The sequence below is a fragment of the Osmia bicornis genome, chromosome 6 (genome assembly GCF_907164935.1).
Source record: "Osmia bicornis bicornis chromosome 6, iOsmBic2.1, whole genome shotgun sequence".
Classification (NCBI taxonomy): domain Eukaryota; kingdom Metazoa; phylum Arthropoda; class Insecta; order Hymenoptera; family Megachilidae; genus Osmia; species Osmia bicornis.
In genome coordinates, this window is record NC_060221.1 from 9,023,027 (window position 1) to 9,043,522 (window position 20,496).

At 35.9% G+C, this 20,496-nt stretch overlaps 5 protein-coding genes across 10 annotated transcripts; 3 read left to right on the forward strand and 2 right to left on the reverse strand.

Annotated features, from left to right (window-relative positions):
• The first annotated feature begins 4,039 nt into the window (after positions 1-4,039).
• LOC114880032 (chromosome transmission fidelity protein 8 homolog) lies at positions 4,040-4,862 on the forward strand. The gene is made up of 2 exons (XM_029195597.2): positions 4,040-4,306; positions 4,391-4,862. The coding sequence occupies exons 1-2, from the start codon at positions 4,287-4,289 to the stop codon at positions 4,719-4,721; spliced, it is 351 nt and encodes a 116-aa protein (XP_029051430.1). The 5' UTR covers positions 4,040-4,286; the 3' UTR covers positions 4,722-4,862.
• LOC114880033 (small nuclear ribonucleoprotein F) lies at positions 4,853-5,499 on the reverse strand. Its single transcript, XM_029195598.2, has 2 exons — positions 5,410-5,499; positions 4,853-5,232 (listed from the first exon to the last, which is right to left on the reverse strand). Exon 2 carries the CDS (start codon positions 5,216-5,218, stop codon positions 4,952-4,954), a length of 267 nt encoding a protein of 88 aa, XP_029051431.1. The 5' UTR covers positions 5,219-5,232; positions 5,410-5,499; the 3' UTR covers positions 4,853-4,951.
• A 163-nt stretch (positions 5,500-5,662) lies between these two features.
• On the forward strand, positions 5,663-7,156 carry LOC114880031 (leukocyte receptor cluster member 1). Its single transcript, XM_029195596.2, has 3 exons — positions 5,663-5,755; positions 5,846-5,945; positions 6,054-7,156. The coding sequence occupies exons 1-3, from the start codon at positions 5,733-5,735 to the stop codon at positions 6,852-6,854; spliced, it is 924 nt and encodes a 307-aa protein (XP_029051429.1). The 5' UTR covers positions 5,663-5,732; the 3' UTR covers positions 6,855-7,156.
• On the forward strand, positions 6,778-11,806 carry LOC114880030 (zinc finger protein 2 homolog). Of its 3 annotated transcripts, XM_046286017.1 has the most exons (9): positions 7,314-7,431; positions 7,772-8,227; positions 8,300-8,442; positions 8,531-8,638; positions 8,707-8,912; positions 9,546-9,721; positions 9,801-10,253; positions 10,795-11,001; positions 11,082-11,806. In XM_046286017.1, exons 2-9 carry the CDS (start codon positions 7,840-7,842, stop codon positions 11,447-11,449), a joined length of 2,049 nt encoding a protein of 682 aa, XP_046141973.1. In that variant the 5' UTR covers positions 7,314-7,431; positions 7,772-7,839; the 3' UTR covers positions 11,450-11,806. The 3 variants fall into 3 exon arrangements, with proteins under 3 accessions (XP_029051428.2, XP_046141973.1, XP_029051427.2); XM_029195595.2 differs by lacking the exon at positions 7,314-7,431 and adding an exon at positions 6,778-6,860 and having other exon boundaries at positions 7,772-8,442; XM_029195594.2 differs by having other exon boundaries at positions 7,315-7,431; positions 7,772-8,442.
• A 234-nt stretch (positions 11,807-12,040) lies between these two features.
• On the reverse strand, positions 12,041-20,223 carry LOC114880034 (trimethylguanosine synthase). 4 transcript variants are annotated; one of them, XR_003790017.2, is made up of 9 exons: positions 19,897-20,223; positions 19,221-19,356; positions 17,285-19,125; positions 15,826-16,072; positions 15,154-15,754; positions 13,846-13,977; positions 13,479-13,777; positions 12,535-12,705; positions 12,041-12,474 (listed from the first exon to the last, which is right to left on the reverse strand). XR_003790017.2 is itself a non-coding variant. In XM_029195600.2 (8 exons), exons 1-8 carry the CDS (start codon positions 20,004-20,006, stop codon positions 12,595-12,597), a joined length of 3,477 nt encoding a protein of 1,158 aa, XP_029051433.1. In that variant the 5' UTR covers positions 20,007-20,223; the 3' UTR covers positions 12,041-12,594. The 4 variants fall into 4 exon arrangements, 3 of the variants coding, with proteins under 3 accessions (XP_029051433.1, XP_029051434.1, XP_029051435.1); XM_029195600.2 differs by having other exon boundaries at positions 12,041-12,705; XM_029195601.2 differs by lacking the exon at positions 19,897-20,223 and adding an exon at positions 19,605-19,694 and having other exon boundaries at positions 12,041-12,705.
• Positions 20,224-20,496: the final 273 nt, after the last annotated feature.

Sequence of the window (20,496 nt, forward strand, 5' to 3'; positions counted from 1 at the left end):
GCAGGTATGAGTTTATATATTACTGGATATTAGTATTAAATATTATGCATGATGATTGAAAGGGAAGTTTTATTAAGTCTTTTTTACAATTACAGATTGTGCTGTCCTTGGAAGAAAGCATCAACGATCAGAAGCCCAGAAAGGCCATAAAGGTACGAAATAAGTATTAATATATTAGGTTGAGTAATCATAAGTGCAATACAACACTGCAAAAAATATTGAATAAATAAAAGAATAGTTGAAGTTTTTGATTAAAACCGGTGCAATTCAATTACTGAATTTTTTTCTTACTGAAAGGAAATTGTTAACATTCTACTCTTTTTTATCATTTGTAAATGTTACTAGCCATGTATGAAAAGCAGTCACTGTACAAAATGCCCAGGCAATATCAATCCAAAGTTGATATAATATTAAAATAATTCGGATATTTCATAGTTTGTTCAAAAACGCCAGGCATTCTATACAATGCTTGCTTTTTATACAATGCTGCTAACATGTACAACTGAAACTTTTACTTTATGTATTTCTTACGTGCATTATTTGACGCCAAAGATTAATGTACTCCAAATCGGATACACTTTCTCGTAACTGAAGGCACTAAACATCCTCCATGTAGGGTCGAGCTCAGTGCGCCACCCTAGTTTGTGCATACCTTCAGTCGATATTATTCGTTTGCATGTGTAAATTACACTGTGTATACGGTATACATGGCAGTAATACACATGCAAACTATATATTAATTTATATAACTTTATATATCCCTTTCAGAGTAATTATATTGTATGTTTCCTTCTGCAGGTAATATACTGAAGATGCTGAAGGACAACATCGTGGAGAAGCCCCTGCAGCAACGAATCTACAGCGCCGTGGCAGCGGTATTGAAGGCAGCGCGGCAGTGCAAGCGGCGGCAGATGGCAACGAAGGACCGCATCAAGAAGATAGAGCATCTCGTGCAGGTAGGTGTATGCCAAGTTTTGGAAAACTTGCCTACACCCCTGCACGCGATGATTTCCGCCCAGATGCGCAACGAGGGAAAACCCATCTATGGACGACGCTTCACGGAAGAGGAAAAGATATTAGCTTTAAGTATTTATAAGCAGAGCCCAAAAGCGTTCCGATATTTGTCAAAATTATTTCTTTTGCCAAGTATCGAAACGCTTCGGAAATTATTGTCGCACATTCCATTAAGAGCTGGAATTTGCGACAACGTATTCCGTGAACTCGAAGAGCGGTCCGAGTCCTTCCCAAACGAGAAAAGCAGATACGCTCTTTTGCTTTTCGACGAAATTAAGCTATCGCCGTCACTGGTCTACAATCCTTCAATGGACATAGTTGAAGGATTTGTAGACTCCGGTTTTTCGCGTTCATTAGATATTGCGGATCATGCCATGGTGTGGATGTTGAAAGGTATAGACGGAGTGCGACCTTGGAAGCAACCTGTCGCATATACTTTTTGTAGGGGTACTTCTTCCGCGGAGATCATTGTTAGAATGTTCAAAGAATTAGTTCGCCGTGCATGTCAGGCCGGCATTGTAATTGTAGCTTCAGTTTGTGACCAAGGCAGCACGAATTGTAAGGCAATACAATGCCTAATAGATTTTTCGAAGAGAAATGCCTTTCAGCAGTCGAATCCATTACGGCATGATATAATTGTAATTGATGAAAATGAAATCATGCCTCTCTTCGATCCTCCGCACCTATTAAAGTGCATGCGGAACAATCTTTTGACTAAAGATTTGCAATTCCATTTAGCGGATAATGTTCCACGTGTGGCTAAATGGTCACACGTGGAAGATTTATATTTTATTGATAGCAGTAATGCTTCTTCTCAGAACCGAGTTCTGAAGAAACTTACTGCAAAGCATGTAGTAGTTGATAAAATTAGAAAAATGAAGGTGAAGTATTGCGCGCAAGTTTTTAGTCAATCGGTTGGGTCCGTAATGACACTCATGAGTCGCAGTAAACTTAAGAGTGTGTGCGGTACGCGTGAAATGCCTTTAGAAGGTGTTGACACTGCTCGATTCATTCATTTTATGAATGATATTTTCGACAGTGTCAACAGTAGTCGTCCTCTTCCGATAGTAGATATGAACTGCGAAAGACCCAATATCTGGGATGTAGGCATTAATGTTTTTCGAAGCATGAAATTTATTAAAAGAAAGTTTGCGGATAAAGAGCGTCCACTGGTAGTATGCAATTGGATTAGAACGTTACAAAATTTTAAATTTTTGACAATACTTCTAGGCAATCTTGGATTTTCTCACTTCATCGGTCGCAATTTTAACCAAGATGCCTTAGAAAATTTTTTCGGTCAGATTAGACAGCATGGTACGCGAAATACTAATCCAACGTGCACTGCCTTTCACGGGTATTATAGGACATTGCTCTTAAATTCCTATTCGCAGTTGGTAAGTGCGGATACTAACTGCGGATCTGAAGAATCCGCAAACTTTTTAATTAGTCTTAAAAAATATTTGTCACCTACTCCAGCTGCATCGATGATCGACAATTCTACTCTTTTTCTAAATTACAATGTTTCGACAGCTGCTGAATCCACTGTATTAGCAGTGGTTCAGTATGTTTCCCGGGGTGTTCTGAAGAAGAACACCACCTGCAAATTTTGTTTGGCATTAGTTTTTGAAATCAATGTTTCTCAAGGTTCATCGATGCATGCTGCGTGTAGATCATTGATAACGCAGGTAGTATCTATTTGCCTCGCTAATATGCCACATATAGCGCACACTCCGAACCTTATTGCGACTCTAAAATTATGCATTTCGGAGCATGTGAATTTTAAATTGACATGCTCCGAACATGGCAATTCTTTGATAACATATGTGATACATCAATGTATCATATATGTTGTCAAGAATTATATAAGAAGAGTAAATCGTATTATAAATGGATCCGAGGAGCCTGCGTCTTCGGATCCACTTATAACACGAGCTCTTCATCTAAGTAGGAAGTAAGTAATGTAATATTATTGTAATGTGTGCAACGTATGGAATGTGTGCAACGTATGGAATGTGTGTAATGTATACAGTGTTTTGTAATGTATACAGTGTGTGTGAGGAATGCAATGTATGTATGTATGTATGTAATGAAAATATCATGAAAATCACGATATGAGCAGGACGGTGGTGATTTTTCGTGCAGAAGTGAGTCCGAAATGTGGGATGACAATCCCTCATTCTTGACTGCACTCTCAGGTAAACTGACTACGAAGTTTCGTCAACCGCGTGTGCCCCTGAACGGGAAGGGGAGTTGGGTGAACGGTTTTCCTCGCATTTCTAAACTGTGTCATAATTTGCAACATTAACGGGGGAATTTCTTTAATGTTACAAGTTATGACACTGTTTACAAATGCGAGGAACGCTGTTCAACTGAATTCCCCTTTTGCCTTTTCAGATGCACACGTGCTTGACGGAGCTTCGTAGTCATTTTTCCTGAGAGCGCAATCTTGAATGAGGGATTGTCATCCTACACTCCTAGCTCACTTCTACACCAGAAATCGCCTCCTTCCTGTTTCTATCGTGATATATACGTTTTGTATTGTATGTATGTAAATTAATGTATTATAATGTAATCTGCGAGCAAAATGTGTCATTTATTGTATAATTCTGTTTTTTATATTATATATATATATATACACATTTCTTGTCACAAACTTTGAATATATTTCCATTACTATTTATATACTGTTGTAATTTTTGACTTTCCTTCATTTTTATTTTTCTAAGTTTTGAATAAGTACGCCCATGCACACGTATATAGCGACCATGTGCTTGTGTGTGTACCTCACCGATATCGTTTATATGTGTTTGTAGCGACACCAGCGATCCTGGTAGTGAGGCGTAACACTAATTTTAGTTGATTTTGGCACGCGTGGCCGGCCGCCGGTTATAATTGCGTCGGTAAAGTAGGGAAGGACACCCAAATGATAAAACATGTTTTCTCGAGTCGCCAAAAATCCTTTTTGGAATCGTCAGTTTTATTAAAAACAAACCTATTCCCAAAATTTCAGCTAATTTAGAGCATGGAGGTTTTCGGAAGTACAGCCGTCTTTAGTAGCCTCTCGTCGGTGCTTTCAATAGGTAACTATTGCGCAGTAGGTAATAGGTTTCCTACTTTTACGTGCTGGATTGTTTATTTTACATTGAATTGTAGCTACGTTCACACAATACTGTACTTATAGATTGTTATAGATACAGGCGAGAAGCTCAACAGGTCCATGAAGACGGACGTGTATACATGAATACAAGATATTTATCGCCAAAACATTCGGTATGATTGTACCAATAAAAAGGTATTATTGATATTTCACTGGTAAGGAATTTCGTATCACATTAATAAGCGATATACACATTTAGTATTTACATTATTTCTTTAGGGATGGTAAAATTGAAGAGTGGGCAATTGTTGAATTACAAGGTGATTTGATATTTCATTCTCCAGGCGTTACAAATCAACATATTGGAGATTTACATCTTTCTAAATCTGGTACACCTATACTTATAATTGGTATGCATGTGTTACATGGAAAAGAAATGCCATTTCCAAAACCATACGCAGTGTTAGTGAGAAAAAACAGTGAGAAAGATAACGCTGAACACGCATCTGAAATAAAAACTGAATACATTGTAAAAGCTATTGTAAAGAAAAGATTAATTTTTAATACAAGGCCAAAAGCTATCATAAAGCCTGTTCCGAAACGTACTTAAATTTATACGTGTTATTATGTTTCGCACAGGAATTCTATTTCGCTAATACCTTCAATCCAACTTGAAATATTTTTATCCAAATAATTTCGTGTAATGTATAGTGTTAACAAATAAATAAATAAATAAATCTATATTGTTTCACGGAGAAAATTTTTTATTAGTATTGTCCCATCGTTTTATCTTAATAGTAAAAAAGTATTAACCTAAATTAGTATGTACACATTTCACAACTAATCCTTCATTTCTCCTTCCTCGTCTTCTTCTTCAACACCTCTGATATACATTACATTATTACACCTGATTAAAACTTCGCCAAGATTACCAGTACAATTTCCATCTATGTGTTCTTCTGTATTAGCTAATTGTAAATTCATATATCCATCAACAGATACGAGATAACCTTTATATTCATGGCCCCACTTTAGTTTCACCATAACAGGTTTGCCGGTTAAACCATTTAAAAATGGTTTAGGATTTATTGGCATTGTCGCAGCCATGGTGCTAAGTTTAACTGCAAATAAATTTTTAATGTAACATTTAGTGATAAATCTTCAATGCTAAATCAAGATTAATTTAGATTAACACTTTACATGCATTGAAAAACATTGAAATACGAGAAATTATATTTCGTATGTAATATAATTAGAAAAACACTTATCTAGAATAACATCTAAAATTCATACTTTACCTATTTTTTAAAAGAAAATACGAAAAGGAAAACACCGAACTTTTGCTCCTACCAAACAACGCTACCGTTCTGAAGTAGTATGCAATTGAATTGCAAATGGCCGCTACAATAGTAAAATAACCTAAAACTGTCAGAATCACGTATTTTACGTGTTTCAATAGTCGTAATGCAGAATACTTTGCGACATTGTAAATTAATACAGTTATTATTACAATTGAATAAATCAATCTTTAAATGAGTATTCATATATTATATATATATAATTTATCATGCAATAGAAATTTTTATTCTTTCTAAACGAACAATCTTATATTTCATCAAATATGAATATCCTGCCAAAGAAAAGGTATTTATGTACTCTTTCTGTACAGACATCGAATGTCGTTTCTTGTAAATACTGTATACAACTGTACAAATTCATTTTTTTTCCTCTTAGGTGGCATGTACGTACTAAAGAAAACATTGCTCGCGTACGTCGAGATGAAGCAAAAGCCGCGGAAGAAGAGAAGATCCGACAAGAGCGTGTACGAAAAGCTGTAAGTGTAGTTCGAGATAAAGTGTAAAATGTAATTTTATATATCGATTATTGATTGTACGAGTAACAAATTACATAGCAAACAGTAAAAACTATCATCTTTTGTTAGGAAACTGAAGCAAGAATTAATTTTCTAAGAGAAAAAGCAAGAACAAAATACGATGGACGAACAGAAACATCGAAAACTGAAATTGAAGCGCATACCTCTGAATTGGAACACGTTAATTTTTTTGCCGATCTTGAACAAGGAAAAGTTGATTACAGTAAACCCAATATAGAGCACGAAAGGGAGAAAAAAGAAGAAAGAGAGAAATATGAAAAACAAATCGGTTATCTTACATACCTTGGGCAAGATACTAACGAAGCAACCGGTAAGAAGAACTGGTACGAAGAATTACCCCAACGATTAACGGATACAGAGAAGAATGTAGAGATAGAAGTAAAAAAGAAAGCATTGGATGATCCGATTCATGATATCAGAAAATATTTGAACCTCATGGGAGCAACCTCTACGGAAAAAGCTTCTAAACCTACGTCAGATCCTGTTAAAAGAAAGAAAGATGTTTCAGAAGAAACTGATTCGGATTCAAATGAAGATGATGGAAGTTCGAAGAAGCGTAAACATAAAAGATCTAGAAAAAATAAGAAAGACAAGCGCAAATATAAAGAAAAATCTAACGTTGATATAGAAAAATTACGAACAGAAAGATTGTTAAGGGAACAGAGCGAAAAGTTAAGGACGGAAGCATTGTTAGCTAAATTAAGAGGAGATCCAGTGCCAGCTGTAACACCAGAAACACCGCCTAAGACAGTTATTAAACAAAAGTATAATTCGCAGTTCTTTCCTGAAATTGCTAGACAAAATGCTGAAAGAACCCCTAATGTACATACACATTTAATGAAGGAATAAGATAATGTAAGTTGATTTCTGTTTCATAATACCGTGCTATATACCCTCTACTGTATACCCTTTATTATTGTACGTACAGTATAAATAATTATTTCTGGTTTTACATTATTTTATAATATCAATGTTTTTATGTAGTAGTAGTTATCAGTACTGCCAATAAAGTGCTGATAAATGAAATTATATATAAATAGAGTCTGAGAAGAAAACGCGAGGAGGAAAGAAGCCGCTGATACACGCCGCGTGCTGTTTCACGTCGATTGATATATATATATAAATATAACATGATATTCCTAAGCAAGTTCTACTTTATAACATGCAATAAAGTACTATATCTTTATAAAAGATGAGTTACAAAATTGAACAGAATAATCTTTTACCATATTTTTATATACCATTAAATTCACCGTTTGAAATAAAGGATATACCTCGTGAATGTAGCTGATTATGGTAAATTTTCCGGTATCACGTGATACAAGATGGTGGAATATCACGGATCTCATGGATAATACATTAAAATTTGACGTTTATGTCATTTTTTCAGTATTTTTATTCATCGCTTGATTTAAATTCTTTGCTTGTAAGTAAATTTCTTCATTTTTATGCATGTCGGATATTCCGATTGGATGCTTGAAGCTTCGTTTCAAAGCTTAAACCGGACGCACCTAACGCGCGATTTGTTTTCGTGAAACATGATTTTCGAATTTGAACAGCTGTAAACACATTTGACGAAAAAATCATGACAACTTTTCAAAATATAGAAAGTTTAAGTTTACGCTAATTAATCGTAACGATTTGATTTCGTATATCAACGAGAAAGTTACGTTTTTAACTCATAATACGAATTAACCATAAAATAACCTCTTCGTTCATTTATACCAATTTATACGAGTATACAAGTTTCCGTTCTTACGTTACAGACAAGATGTTACTTTTAATTTGAACATCAGGCATTTACACCGGTATGATTTAATTAAATATTATCACTATGAATGAAGAAACAAGCGTTGAAGATTCTTCGTATTTAAGTTATGAGATAAATGGTACTAGATATATTTTGCAAACAGTATCAGATCCAGCTGTTGATATAGTGAAAACCGCATCAACTGATCAAGAACAAACCGCCGCGATTAACATTATAGATGATACACAGATAGAAAAAGAAGAAGAGGAAGAAGAAGAAGAAGAAGAGGAAGAATCAATTTCTTTAGTTTGCTTAGATGGTCAAGTCTATGCATTTCAAAACGGTGAATTACAAGAATTAGACTTCAGTCAGGTTACAGAACAAAATGAACTGCAAGAAAAGGCAGTTTTATTGTCTAAAGATAATGACAATTGTGAAACGCAGTATATCACTAACGAAGATTTAATAATTGGTAACATCGATGAACATTCTCAAGAACGATATGAAGTTATTACAGGAGAAAATGAAAAGAATTTTGTCGTAGAAAAGTCCAATGTAAATGCCAATGATTTTGTTGAAGTTGTGACGGCGTTCAAATGTAAAATATGTACTTATACCACTCAGGACAAAACACAGCTACTGCAGCATTTTCAAAAAACGCATGTCAACCCGAAAGTAGATGTAGAAGTGAGTTTTCGAATTGATCTTTCGTATAATAATATTATTGTATCGCAATAATTATTATGATCGAATGAATGTTTTTTATTTTTGATAGGTAAAGGAAGAATCCAAGAATACGGATGAAGTAAAATTGTTATACATGTGCGGAGAATGTTCCAATTGCTTCCCTTCTATAGAAGACTGCAAAGCACATATGATAAATGTAATTACTTATAACAGATTTATTTCTTTGTCGGTCTAAAAATATCATTTTAACAATTTTTGTTTTAGGATCATCAGTTGACGGATACAGGAGGTAATAAAGGTGGCAAAGAAAATATAACGGATGATTCGAAAGATGCTGGCTTATTGAATGAAAGCATAAGAGAGAGCGTTGAGAACAATGATATAAAACGTCAAGTTAAGATCCAGAAACCTTTAAATTCTGAATATATGCTCAATAAAAAGATGATCGAATTGATGGAAAGGAATGTCAAGTATGTGAATTATTCATTATAATACGTGTGAGGATTTAGCTATGTATAGGGTTATCCAAATTGAGTGTCACATCTACAAATTGAAATAAAACGCAAAGTATTTGATGTTTGTATGGTTTCTTTATTTTAATACAAAGTCTATTTTATAACATTAATTATGAAAGACAATATCGTTCAACGGTCCTTCTTCGCTGTGTTTTGCGAGCTTGATACGTTTGACCAAATTTAATGGGCGAGTAATTTTTCACGAGGAGGAGACATCAATTGTCACCAAGAGCGGGTGATTTAACACCATTAGACCTTTTTTTATGGGATTTTTGGAAAGTGAAGTGGACATCAATAATCCAGAGACTATCGAGGAACTGAGAAAGAAAATTACAGTACCCATTGATGAAATTGAATTCCAGTTCTATGAAAATATAATGGATAATTGGGTGAAACGCATTGGGCTCGTGAAAAAAGCCGAGGAGGACATTTGAATAATATTGCCTTTGATAATTAATGTCATACTTTGTGTTAAAATAAAGGACCCATACAAAAATCACATACTTTGCGTTTTATTTCAATTTGAAGATGTGACACTCAATTTGGATAACCCTTTCTCGCTCGTTCATAAGTAACGCTTTTTCTAAGGTGTTCGTACCGAGGATGCCCTTACAAATTCTCCACAGAGGAAACGATGCAACAGCATGCAGTCTGTCATACAGAATCACAAAATGGGACAGCATTTAAATGTACCGTTTGTCGTGATACGAAATTTACCAAATGGAGACAATGTAGTTTGCATCTTTGGAAGAAGCATCAGATCGGTTGGTATTTGAATATCGATGTTCCCAATCGATAATGTTTCGTGAAATTCATTTTAATAAATGAAAACATTTTTCTTAGACATAGGTCTGTTCACTTGCAAAATATGCAAAGCGTACAAAAGTGCAACGATGGTGAAACTTCTGACCCACATGCGAGTACACAGTGAAACACGGGAATACGAATGTTCGGAATGTGGTAAATGCTTTAAACAAGCCAGTCAATTGCGTAATCACAGAGTCATGCATTTAGATCGTAAGACACTGGAAGTAACGCGTTGGTATACTTCCAAAAAATGTGATATGTGCGGAAAAACTTACGCCAATTCGAAGTGTTTAAAAAGTCATATTCAAGCGGTTCATTCGAAACTGCGACCGTACGTTTGTAATGTTTGTGGGCATTCTAGTGCTCGAAAAGCTATGCTGCAAATGCATTTACGTCAACATACCGGCGATAAACCATTCAGTTGTGAACTTTGCGAATACAAAACCGGAGATCACAACACGTTGCGCCGTCATATCATGCAACATACAGGTGTGTACGAATGAGAAGTAACGATAATACAGTATTGCCTTAAAATAAGCAACTTATTACGGAGCAGGTATGCTATTCGGTTTGACTTTCTTCTCAAATCGGGACCGAGCGGCACGCTATTAAGTAATCGGCCGAACATGCGATTTTGTTTTTTTAAAAAGGATAGAAGATGACCAAAGCCGGCCCTGAGATTTTGGGGTTCCGAGGCGAGCTTCACATACATATATGACATAAAAAAAAGTAGCTCAAATAAAATTTATAAAATTAACATTAAAGCTTGTATAACTACTTTAGATTTGCATTTGCATCAATTAATATTCAAGTAAACATTATTTACTCTTCTTGCATTCTTAGACGCAAAATTGTCTTATGGGGGCCCTGAACCTTGGGGGTCCCTTGGCGGCCGTCTAGTCTGCCTAGGCTCAGGGCCGGCCCAGAAGCGACTTCAAACAAAGAAGAGGAGATAGCAAGTTGCTTATTTCAAGGCAATACTGTATATCCACCTATTTAACGCTGCTACAAGTTTAAATAATCATTGTAGGATTCAGACCTTATAAATGCCCGCATTGCTCGTACACTGCAATACAAAGTAGTAGCTATAAAAATCATTTAAAGTCCAGGCATCCTTTGTTATCTGGTTTATTTACATGCGATCTGTGTCCATTTAAGACTGTTAAAAATGAAAGTTACATACAGCATATAAGAGATCATGAAAAAGGATTGATTAAAGCAAATGTGCAGAAGAAAGGTAAGAGGGAGTTTCGACTGCTATGTATTTAATGTATTATCAGTGCATATTATACGCAACTGTAACATTATTTTCTTCAGATGGCGAGAACGTCGAAGTTTTTCCTGGTAATATCGCAGCGGCACAATTGATCTACAGTTGTTTAGGAGCTTTTTCAAAAGTAGGGGATACTTTAGAAGCAAACCTAATGTCTTCCTCAACGTCTGCAGATGGTACGTCGCAAACAATCACAATACAAATACCATCGAAACACCTTGAGGGTTCACTGCCAACGAGAGAAAGCGAATCTAAGAATGATTCATCAACGATCGAGCAAGAAGACGAGGAAACGATGCATTGTTTTTTAAAGATTCCAAGAGAAGAAGAAGAGAGTATAGATACCGGTGGTATAACTATACCCGCGGAACCCGAGGAATCGGGTGTAACAACAATTAATGTTGATACGTGAAAAAAAAAAATATAAACAGTTAGGTTACTCGGAAAGATATTTCTGTATAATTAGAAATACCAGAAGTCAACATTTCAAAAGTAAATGAAAAGATACTAGTCACGCGTTACTTAGATCGTACGAATCAATTTGTTCTTTTTTAACAAAAAGTTAGGATTAACGTTCTAATTGAAAGAAAGAAAGGAACAGAAATTGTGATAATATTTTTGGGACTGTTTATCACGTTTACGACGAAAAGTTTGATACGCCAGATGTTCTGTTTAAAACGGTCGAACAGTTTTTGTATATTGTTTAGAACAGAAAAGAGAAGAAAACGAGAAAATGTTAAGAGGAAATAAAAGATTTTTAATTATTTCACTGAAGTAATAGCTTTGCGTTCACATTAATTCCAAACAAAAAAAAAGTTTTATTTTGATCTATAATAATTCATATTGTACGAAATTAAAATAATTTTTTTCTTTTTTAATATTACTTTTGTTACACAATTTATGTATCATATATTAAAAGAACACGTTTTTTGTATTTTAAATGTATTTATTGATAATTAATAGGAAATTAGTAGAAGTGTACATAAAAATTGTAAAATAATAGTTTGGAAAATGTAGTAAAATGTAAATTACAATATCTCGTATGTTTCACAGTAAGATTAAAATAATATTTTACACGATGGATTAAAGAGAAGTTTTCTAGTGTTTCTGACTTAAATTAGGTAAAAATAACGCTTATTACTATGGAAGAATGAATTTTAAAAAATTTTTTTTTTTTCTTAAACGTTCACATATTAATTGCTGAGTTTCACAAACATGTCCCCACAAATTGAAATTTTTGGTATCAATTTGCTTAAATGCAAGATTTGTGAAAATGGTAACTACTGGAGATACAAACATATTTAAAAGAGAGAAAAATAATAGAAAGATTAAAAAATATACCTGTAAATTATACGATATAGTAGTTTGTCTTTTTATATCCATTCAGTAAGAAAACATTAAGCGAAATAAAAAATACCGTTTTCTCTTCGGAGTAGCCTAAGCAAATTGATACGAATTATTATTTACAGCTAATGATTCGAGAAATGTGAGAAGTACCTTTTTATTTTTCAAGCGAACCGATGTGGATCTTCTCTGAAATTACACATCGTATCACAACTAACAGTCCCTGGGCAGTTCACCATAATAAGCCATTATAGCTACTAACTTTCTGTCAAGGAAGTTTTGTTCCACTTCTACACCACCACCTACTCCGGCTAACATGGCAAGCTGTAAATTTGTATACGTGTGTATATATATGTACATAACACAGTAGCACGCTCGTATAAAAAAATAAAAAAAAAAATAAGATAAAGCGATTTATGACAAGATTAACACTAGGTTTACGGGACCCGTCATTTTGACGGATTTCGGACTTCACGAGCAAATTTACAAAAACCATTACTATTAATTTTTTTCCAATTCATGCTGACAATTATTGGTGTAATGAGACGATTATATACCCAAATTGATTTCCCCCCAGCTCTGTAATTTTAGAATTACCCGTCAAACTGACGGGTAAGCTAGTTTCATATTTAATCGTAATAAGCCTTTTTTTCATGAAATAATTTTTCTAGTGACAAATGTAAAAGTAGTTAGAACGTAGATACTAAATAAAAATCATAATTCAACGGAGATATCCTTCGATGGCTTCGAACCCAATATCAACGCGTCGCGGTTCGCCATAGCAAGGGATTTGTCACGTGTGCTTTCTATCAATCGTACGGGCCTAAAGCGTAAACACAAAGCGTTAGGCCCAAGACTAAGAAACGATTATTTATGCAATCCTATCAAATTTAATTAACATATATTGAGTCTGTAAGATGGTAATTGTTTTTAAATTAAATTAATCGTTTTTTTTTTAAAAAGGAAATAGATGGTTTCCTTTACCCGTCAATTTGACGGGTGTCCGTAAAGATAGGTATACAAAAATGTCTGTAAACCTAGTGTTAAAATATCGAAGTCGAGACATTTTCGAATCTTGTTAGAGAGGGAAATTTTACCTGCATAGTATCTACATTTCTAGGTAGAAAGTAGGCCACGTGATCTGTGATTCCTTTTGCTATTTTAAATACATTTGTTCCACCAATGGGATGCATAATGTTATTGAGATCAAAAGTTTCGTTCTTGTTATATCCAGGTCCTCCCCACGGAGGGCTTAGAAATACAACATCCGCAACTAACTTTGGTGCGAGCTTAAGGAAATCTCCGACGACAAACTCTATTCTGTCGTCAACACCGTAAACTCGCGCATTGTTTCGAGCAAGTTCGATCTTAATCGGATCTATATCTATTGCAAGCACTGTAGAAAAAAAATGTTACAAATTTTAATTGTACACGTATATAATTTCCATATAAAGAAACACGCACCTCTTTCACACGTAAAAGCAAACTGAATGGCATTTCCACCAGCGCCACAAAATGCATCAATTATCGTATCGCATTTGCATCTTTGCGCTATATGTTCAGCAATTTTTTCAGGTGTTACAGAAAACCAGCTCTCTGAAAAAAAAATGTTGTTACACAAATTATAAGTGAAACGCGCAGAGCGTATGTTAATAAATAATTTTAAAATGAAGAATTTGCAACGTTATACAAGCTGTCTCATAACTCCCGTAACACCCGAAAATGTAGGGTTGCTGGGGTGATTCTGAACAACTTTTTCCTTTACCAAAATGATGATTGAAGCTTCGTTTTTGAATTATTAACGAAAAACACTGGCCAATGAGAGCGCGCGTAGAGCGCGTGCTCAACCAATGAGAGCGGGCGTAGAGCGCGTGCTCGACCAATGAGAGCGTTGGCTCTCGGCCGCGGTCGGTCGTGATCGTGAACAAACGCATTGACATAGCGTGGGTATCGGGGGAAGCGTGACGACAAATGTTACATCGTTTTAAATTAAGAACAATGTGGAATTATTTGGTATTCATGAATAACCCACGCTGTGCTAATGCGCAGGGCCGGTCCTGGGCCTAGGCAGACTAGGCGACCGCCTAGGGCCCCTATAGGACGATTTTGTATCTAACAATAAGAATGCAAGAAGAGTAATATTTACTTGAATATTAATCGATGTAAATGCAAATCTAAATTGGTTATTTCAAGTTTAATGTTAATTTTATAAATTTTATTTGAGGTACTTTTTTTTATGTCATATATGTAAAAGGGCCATTTTTTGGAGCTCGCCTCGGCCCCCAAAATCTCAGGGTCGGCCCTGGGCCTAGGCAGACTAGGCGGCCGCCTAGGGCCCCCATAAGACGATTTTGCATTCACGAATGTAAGAAGAGTTTACTTGAATATTAATTGATGTAAATGCAAATCTAAATTAGTTATACAAGCTTTAATGTTAATTTTATAAATTTTATTGCAGGTACTTTTTTTATATCATATATGTAAGGGGCCCTTTTTCGGAGCTCGCCTCGGGCCCTCGAAATCTCAGGGCCGGCCCTGCCAATGCGTTTGTTCACAACCAAGGCCGAGCGCGGTTGAGGGTCAACGCTCTCGTGGTTCAGCTCGCGCTCTGATTGGGCAGTGTTTTTCGTTAATAACTCAAAAACGAAGGTTCAAATGACATTTTGGTAAAGGAAAAAGTGGTTCAGAATTATCCCAGCAACCCCCCAGTTCCGGGAATTGCGCGAGTTACGAGACACCCTGTATATAAAAATAGCATAAAAAAAGACATACCACGATCCAATTTAACGCCTTGATCAAACTTGCTAAATAAGCGATACCTTTTTAACCAATATTTCAATAAAGACTTATCATTGTCTATTTCTGCCGGAAGGCTTATATTTCTCTTAGATTGTTTCCTTTTTTTCTTCTTTTGCGTCCTTTTTACACTATCTTCGTCGGATAACTTCATAGTTTGTATTTCGTTGTAATTATACTTTTCGTCTACATCCATATCGTTATTTAATACATTAAAGTTCTCGTCATCTTTTTCAGGAAATTTTTCTTCCGACATAAACTTTGTAGAATTGCTTGTTTTATTTTGGTCAAACTGTATCTTATCCATTTCGATACTTTTAAAAACATTATCTTGATTATTGGATATATTTAAAACATCGTTTGTATCATCTATTTGCTTTCTGTCTATCCCTGATTCTATTGAACTTGTACTCGGTTTACTAAATACAAGTCGTTTTTGCAATTTTATCTTAAGGCTAGGATCACATTCGTCATCAGAACTTGATGTAAATTGTGCTGTGTAGGAACCTTTTTCAGAGGGTTGTAATTCCGTTTCCGTCGATGGTAAAACTGGACAATACGATAAATAATGTTTTACCTGTAACAAATAAACAGAATTAATAAAAATGAATTTATCAAAATATTTTCATTTACTTTTCTTTTTTTTACCTTGTCTATAGTATTAGTAATTTCCACTCCGTTATCATCAAAGTAAATATGTTTGGTCGTAGGTTTAGGTCTAGAGAGTTTCATTTTTAATTGTCTATTTTGTAATCTAATATTTCTTTTCCTGTATACTACTTCTCCTTGCAATTTCGACTGTTTCTCATTTTCATTGAACGTATAACCCATTAACGAAAATGCTTTTTTTACCGTTTCTAGACCCTCTCCTGTATCGTCGTAATCCGCCTCATGGCTAAAATAAAATACATACAGGGTGTTAAAAAATTCTCCGAAGACCTCTACACTAGAGCTCGACAAGATTTGCACTTTTCGCCCGATTTTCAGCTGGCTCCGCCTATCGCTATTCCCCTTGCCACGACGTTCCTCGCGCAGCCGACGAACCGTTCGAGGCTCAGGAGCGTAACACTTGTAAACGTATGCTGGCAATCACCCGCGAGATATTATTGTCGATGCATTTTTTTTCAAGTGGTATAAGTGGAAACAAAATTAAATAAGAAAGGACGATAATTTAGAGCAGCTTTTGGGATTTTTTAGGAGGAAGATCACCGCGCCTTATGCCGTAGCAGCTGCTACGTGCAATATGCAAATAGATGTTTCTGATCTTCCTCCTAAAAAATCCCAAAAGCTGCTCTAAATTATCGTCCTTTCTTATTTAATTTTGTTTCCATTTAGTTAAAGGGTTCTTTAAGTCATCAGAGGGATTAGGCCTACTGGGGATACCACTTAAAAAAAAACGCATCGTCAATAATATCTCGCGGGTGATATGGAAAGCTATTGCTAGCATACGTTTACAAATGTTACGCTCCTGAGCCTCGAACGGTTCGTCGGGGCAAGGGGAAAGCAATAGGCGGAGCCAGTTGAAAATCGGGCGAAAAGTGCAAATCTTGCCGAGCTCTGCTCTACACCGTTGGATAGATCACGAAAAATCGAAGCGAAAAGTTCTGCAGCATTTTTCAATGGGATCAGTAGTTTAGCCACATTTCGTTGTTGAAAATTGACCAATCAGCGCGCAGCTTAAGCGGCTACGCGGAATCGGGAGTCTCCGTTTGCTTGCTCCGCCGTCGCACCTCGACTCTGGGCGTGGCTCAGCGGCGGCAGAGGAGGGGCTAGTCCCCCACTCCGCGCGTCTTGCCACTCAAGCTGCGCGCTGATTGGTCAATTTTTAACAACGAAATGTGGCTAAACCACTGATCCCATCGAAAAATGCAACAGAACTTTTCGCTTCGATTTTTCGTGATCTATCCAACAGTGTAGAGATCTTCAGAGAATTTTTTAACACCCAGTATTAATACTTTATGATACACTAAAGATAAAAGATCGTAGAAAGTCACGAGGTGTCTCGTGTTGCACGATATCTGAGAATAATGCGTTTCTCTATGAGGTATAGGGTACTGTCCGTCGATTTCAAAGGCATCGCCGTCGCAAAGAAAATAATATGTAATACCTTCGTTTCAACGTTACGGGTTTATCTTCGTTGGGTTTGTCTCCGTCCCCCTCGTTGGAACATTTACGTTGAACGTTACCACCACTAACGTTATTAGAAATAATTATACTACTTTCATTTCGCGTAACCGCAGTATCATCTTCGCGTTTATCATTTCGTGAATGTTCTACTTGTTCGGCTGTCTCGTTTTCATCTACAACAGATTCATTATCCTCTGATTTCATTGTTAAATTTTGCATGAGCATTCCTACCGATTCGATAATTAATCGTTTCTTTTTAGTCTTTTCTCTCTTTAAATACGTCACACTCTTGTTAGACGCATTTTTATTTTCGGATAGGTTAAGTTTAATGGAAGTATCGTTTCCTCTTTGTATAAAATTTTGGTTTATACTTTCATCGCTTTCTTCGCCCTTTATGACTTCTTTATTATACTGTTCATCGTAAAGTTGGCCATTAATTTCAGACTGCTCCTTTTTATACCATTCCATAAATAATTCGTAATGCTTTTGGTACTCTATTTGAAAATTTTCTTTCCATAAATGCTGCCAATATCTGTCATTGTCTTCCGAAATGTATTCATTGTCTTGATCGGAACTGGTACTTGTTATATTGCTTTCGATGGAACTGGTTACAGAACTGATGAAACTAGACGAGTGTATAGAAATAGAGTCGCAACTAGAACTGGTAAGAGTCATTTTTGTAACGTTCGTCATGGAGTCTGATGTTGCGTTTGTCTTTGCTATTGACTCATTGATCGAATCGCATCTTGTTAAAAGTCGTTCATCCTCAGCGTTAGATTGTTGGTTGTAGCTTTCTTCTAGACTAAATGGACTCAACGGATTCCATCCGTCGCCAGTTTCTGGGGAATTTTCAAGATTTAACAATTTTATCCTATTCTCCTCCGCGTCCATGTCGTTTACTTCCTGCTTATTTATATCGTCAAACGAGAAATTAACGTTGCACGTGTCTTTTGCTTTCATTTCAGCATCACCAGTATAGTTATTTTTACTAAATATCCCTTCAAAATTTGAGCGATCAAGTTCACAGTTTATGTGCGCTTGATTAGGAAAACAAGTATTTTGTTCCGAAAATCTCTCTACAGGTTCATTCATTACCAGTCTTTCGTCGTTTACTAAATGAGCATTGTGTTGTAAATATTCTGGATTTATGTAATCCGCATACTTTGCGATCCAAGATGTCCAAATTAAATGTTCACCGTTGTCAGACCAATACCTGTCCCATGCCATGCTCATTACGCTCTTGGTTTTCGAATACATAGAATAATATGGATAAACGTTAGAACTACGGTCACCGTTGTATGTAAATACAACATCATCGTTACGAGCCTGTGTGTTACTTAACGAAACATTTTTCGATATGCTATGTATCTCAGGATTTTTATCACCTAAGGTAAACGATGGATTTTCTACGTGAAACTTCTTTTCGTTAACATGGGATGAATCGTAACTAAAAACTTCAATGCCGTCTGCAAGATCAGGATTTAACGGATGAATATTCAATGTATTCGATTCGAATTCGAAGCCCTTGTCTTGTTGGTGCTGTGCGAATACATTCACTTTCTCATATCCATCACTTGCTTCAGTTTCTGCAGTTTGAAAAGTTTTTCCATACGATGCCAACAGGTTTTGTATGCTCTTAGCCTCGTGTTGATCATGGTATTCGGAGAGGTCTGCACCAGAGTCCGATTGGTGCAGACCCAATTTTTGCGTGAGGGAATGTGCAGCAGGACGATGAGCCGAATCACGAACAGAGTCATGTTCATCCGTGGAATAATTGTTGTCTGTGTGCGATGCGCTGCAATAACAGCTCACCGGTTCTTCCTGATTAAAAGAGAGGAAATGATATTTGCTTGTTCGAATGCTGAACGGTACGTATACTATTATAATATCATAATAAAAATGAAAAATATTCTTACATCGTGTTTCTCGATGGATTGTGTTTCTATGATAGACCTTTTGTGAAGATCTAACATTTCTCCGATACAATCACCTTCAACATCTTCACCTTCGCTTGCATCTTCTAAAGCAAGGACCGTGTAAACCTCCGGATTTCTAAAGAAAAATGAAAGGGAAAATATATATATATATATCACTGTATTATTTTGATACGTTTGTTTGTTATACAATTATATCTTTAGATTTCATAGTTTCGTGATAATTGTGCAAAAATTAGAAAGTGAACAAGTCGCTACATTTTATTTCTTATTTTTACTAATTTCCACGTGGTATCTACACATGTTGTGATTATGTTTATGCGTTAATGTTTCGTGAAATTGAGTGAGAAAAGAACAAAGAATCACGTTTATTAATCAATTCCGTCGTGGAATAACTCTCGAGGAAGAAATGTTAGCGTACGTTTGACGTACTTTCAACGAAGAAAACTGTTTTTCTTTTTAAGGCTGTAAAAAATATTGTGACCTAATGCATTCGAGTGGGTGTCAAGGTTAGGTCATGTGTCACACCACTGATCGATAAATGTTCAAGATCCTCTATTTCTTAAAGAAACAATGAAATTACTGTGAATACAGATTGGAAGAATTATATTACAACATTTGATGGAATAAAAGACTCATATTTCGCGAATGTATTTACCGAACGAATACTCTGCTGCAAAGACAATAAATGTAACTATCAGGATTAGGGGACTCGGCCTGCTCCGCGATGTACACTTCGGCTAAAGGTTCCCAGAAGTGGTCGCTCATGCCGAAAGAAGCGTTTAATTGACTACTTGCTCGTGAATCGTCACAACACCCACATGCCTCACGCTTAAATTTTTACAACTCCCCCCATGCAAAAACACTCCGCCATTTCTTCGACAGCACACCATCGTGAAGTTGCTTCTGATTATTGTCATGTCGTAACACGAATGAGGTATGGAATAGACTCATCATCTTATGGGAACATTAGGTTTTACAATCTGAGATATCGACGTTGCTATAGGTAAGAATAATAAAAACGTAGTAAAAAAGATGCATGTAGATACGTAAGTATGTATTTCGCACATCTCGGCTAAATTTAAAATCACCAATGATTGCTTCTCGCTTTCTGTTATTGCCAAGTGCATACAATTACGGTCAATCTCGGCTGTGATAAAACAACCAACTCTGTAAATAAAGTATCGGTAGAGTTTTGTCGATAAAATACCGATTAAGGTCCGCCGATAAAATACCGGTTAAGGTCTGTCGGTAAAAT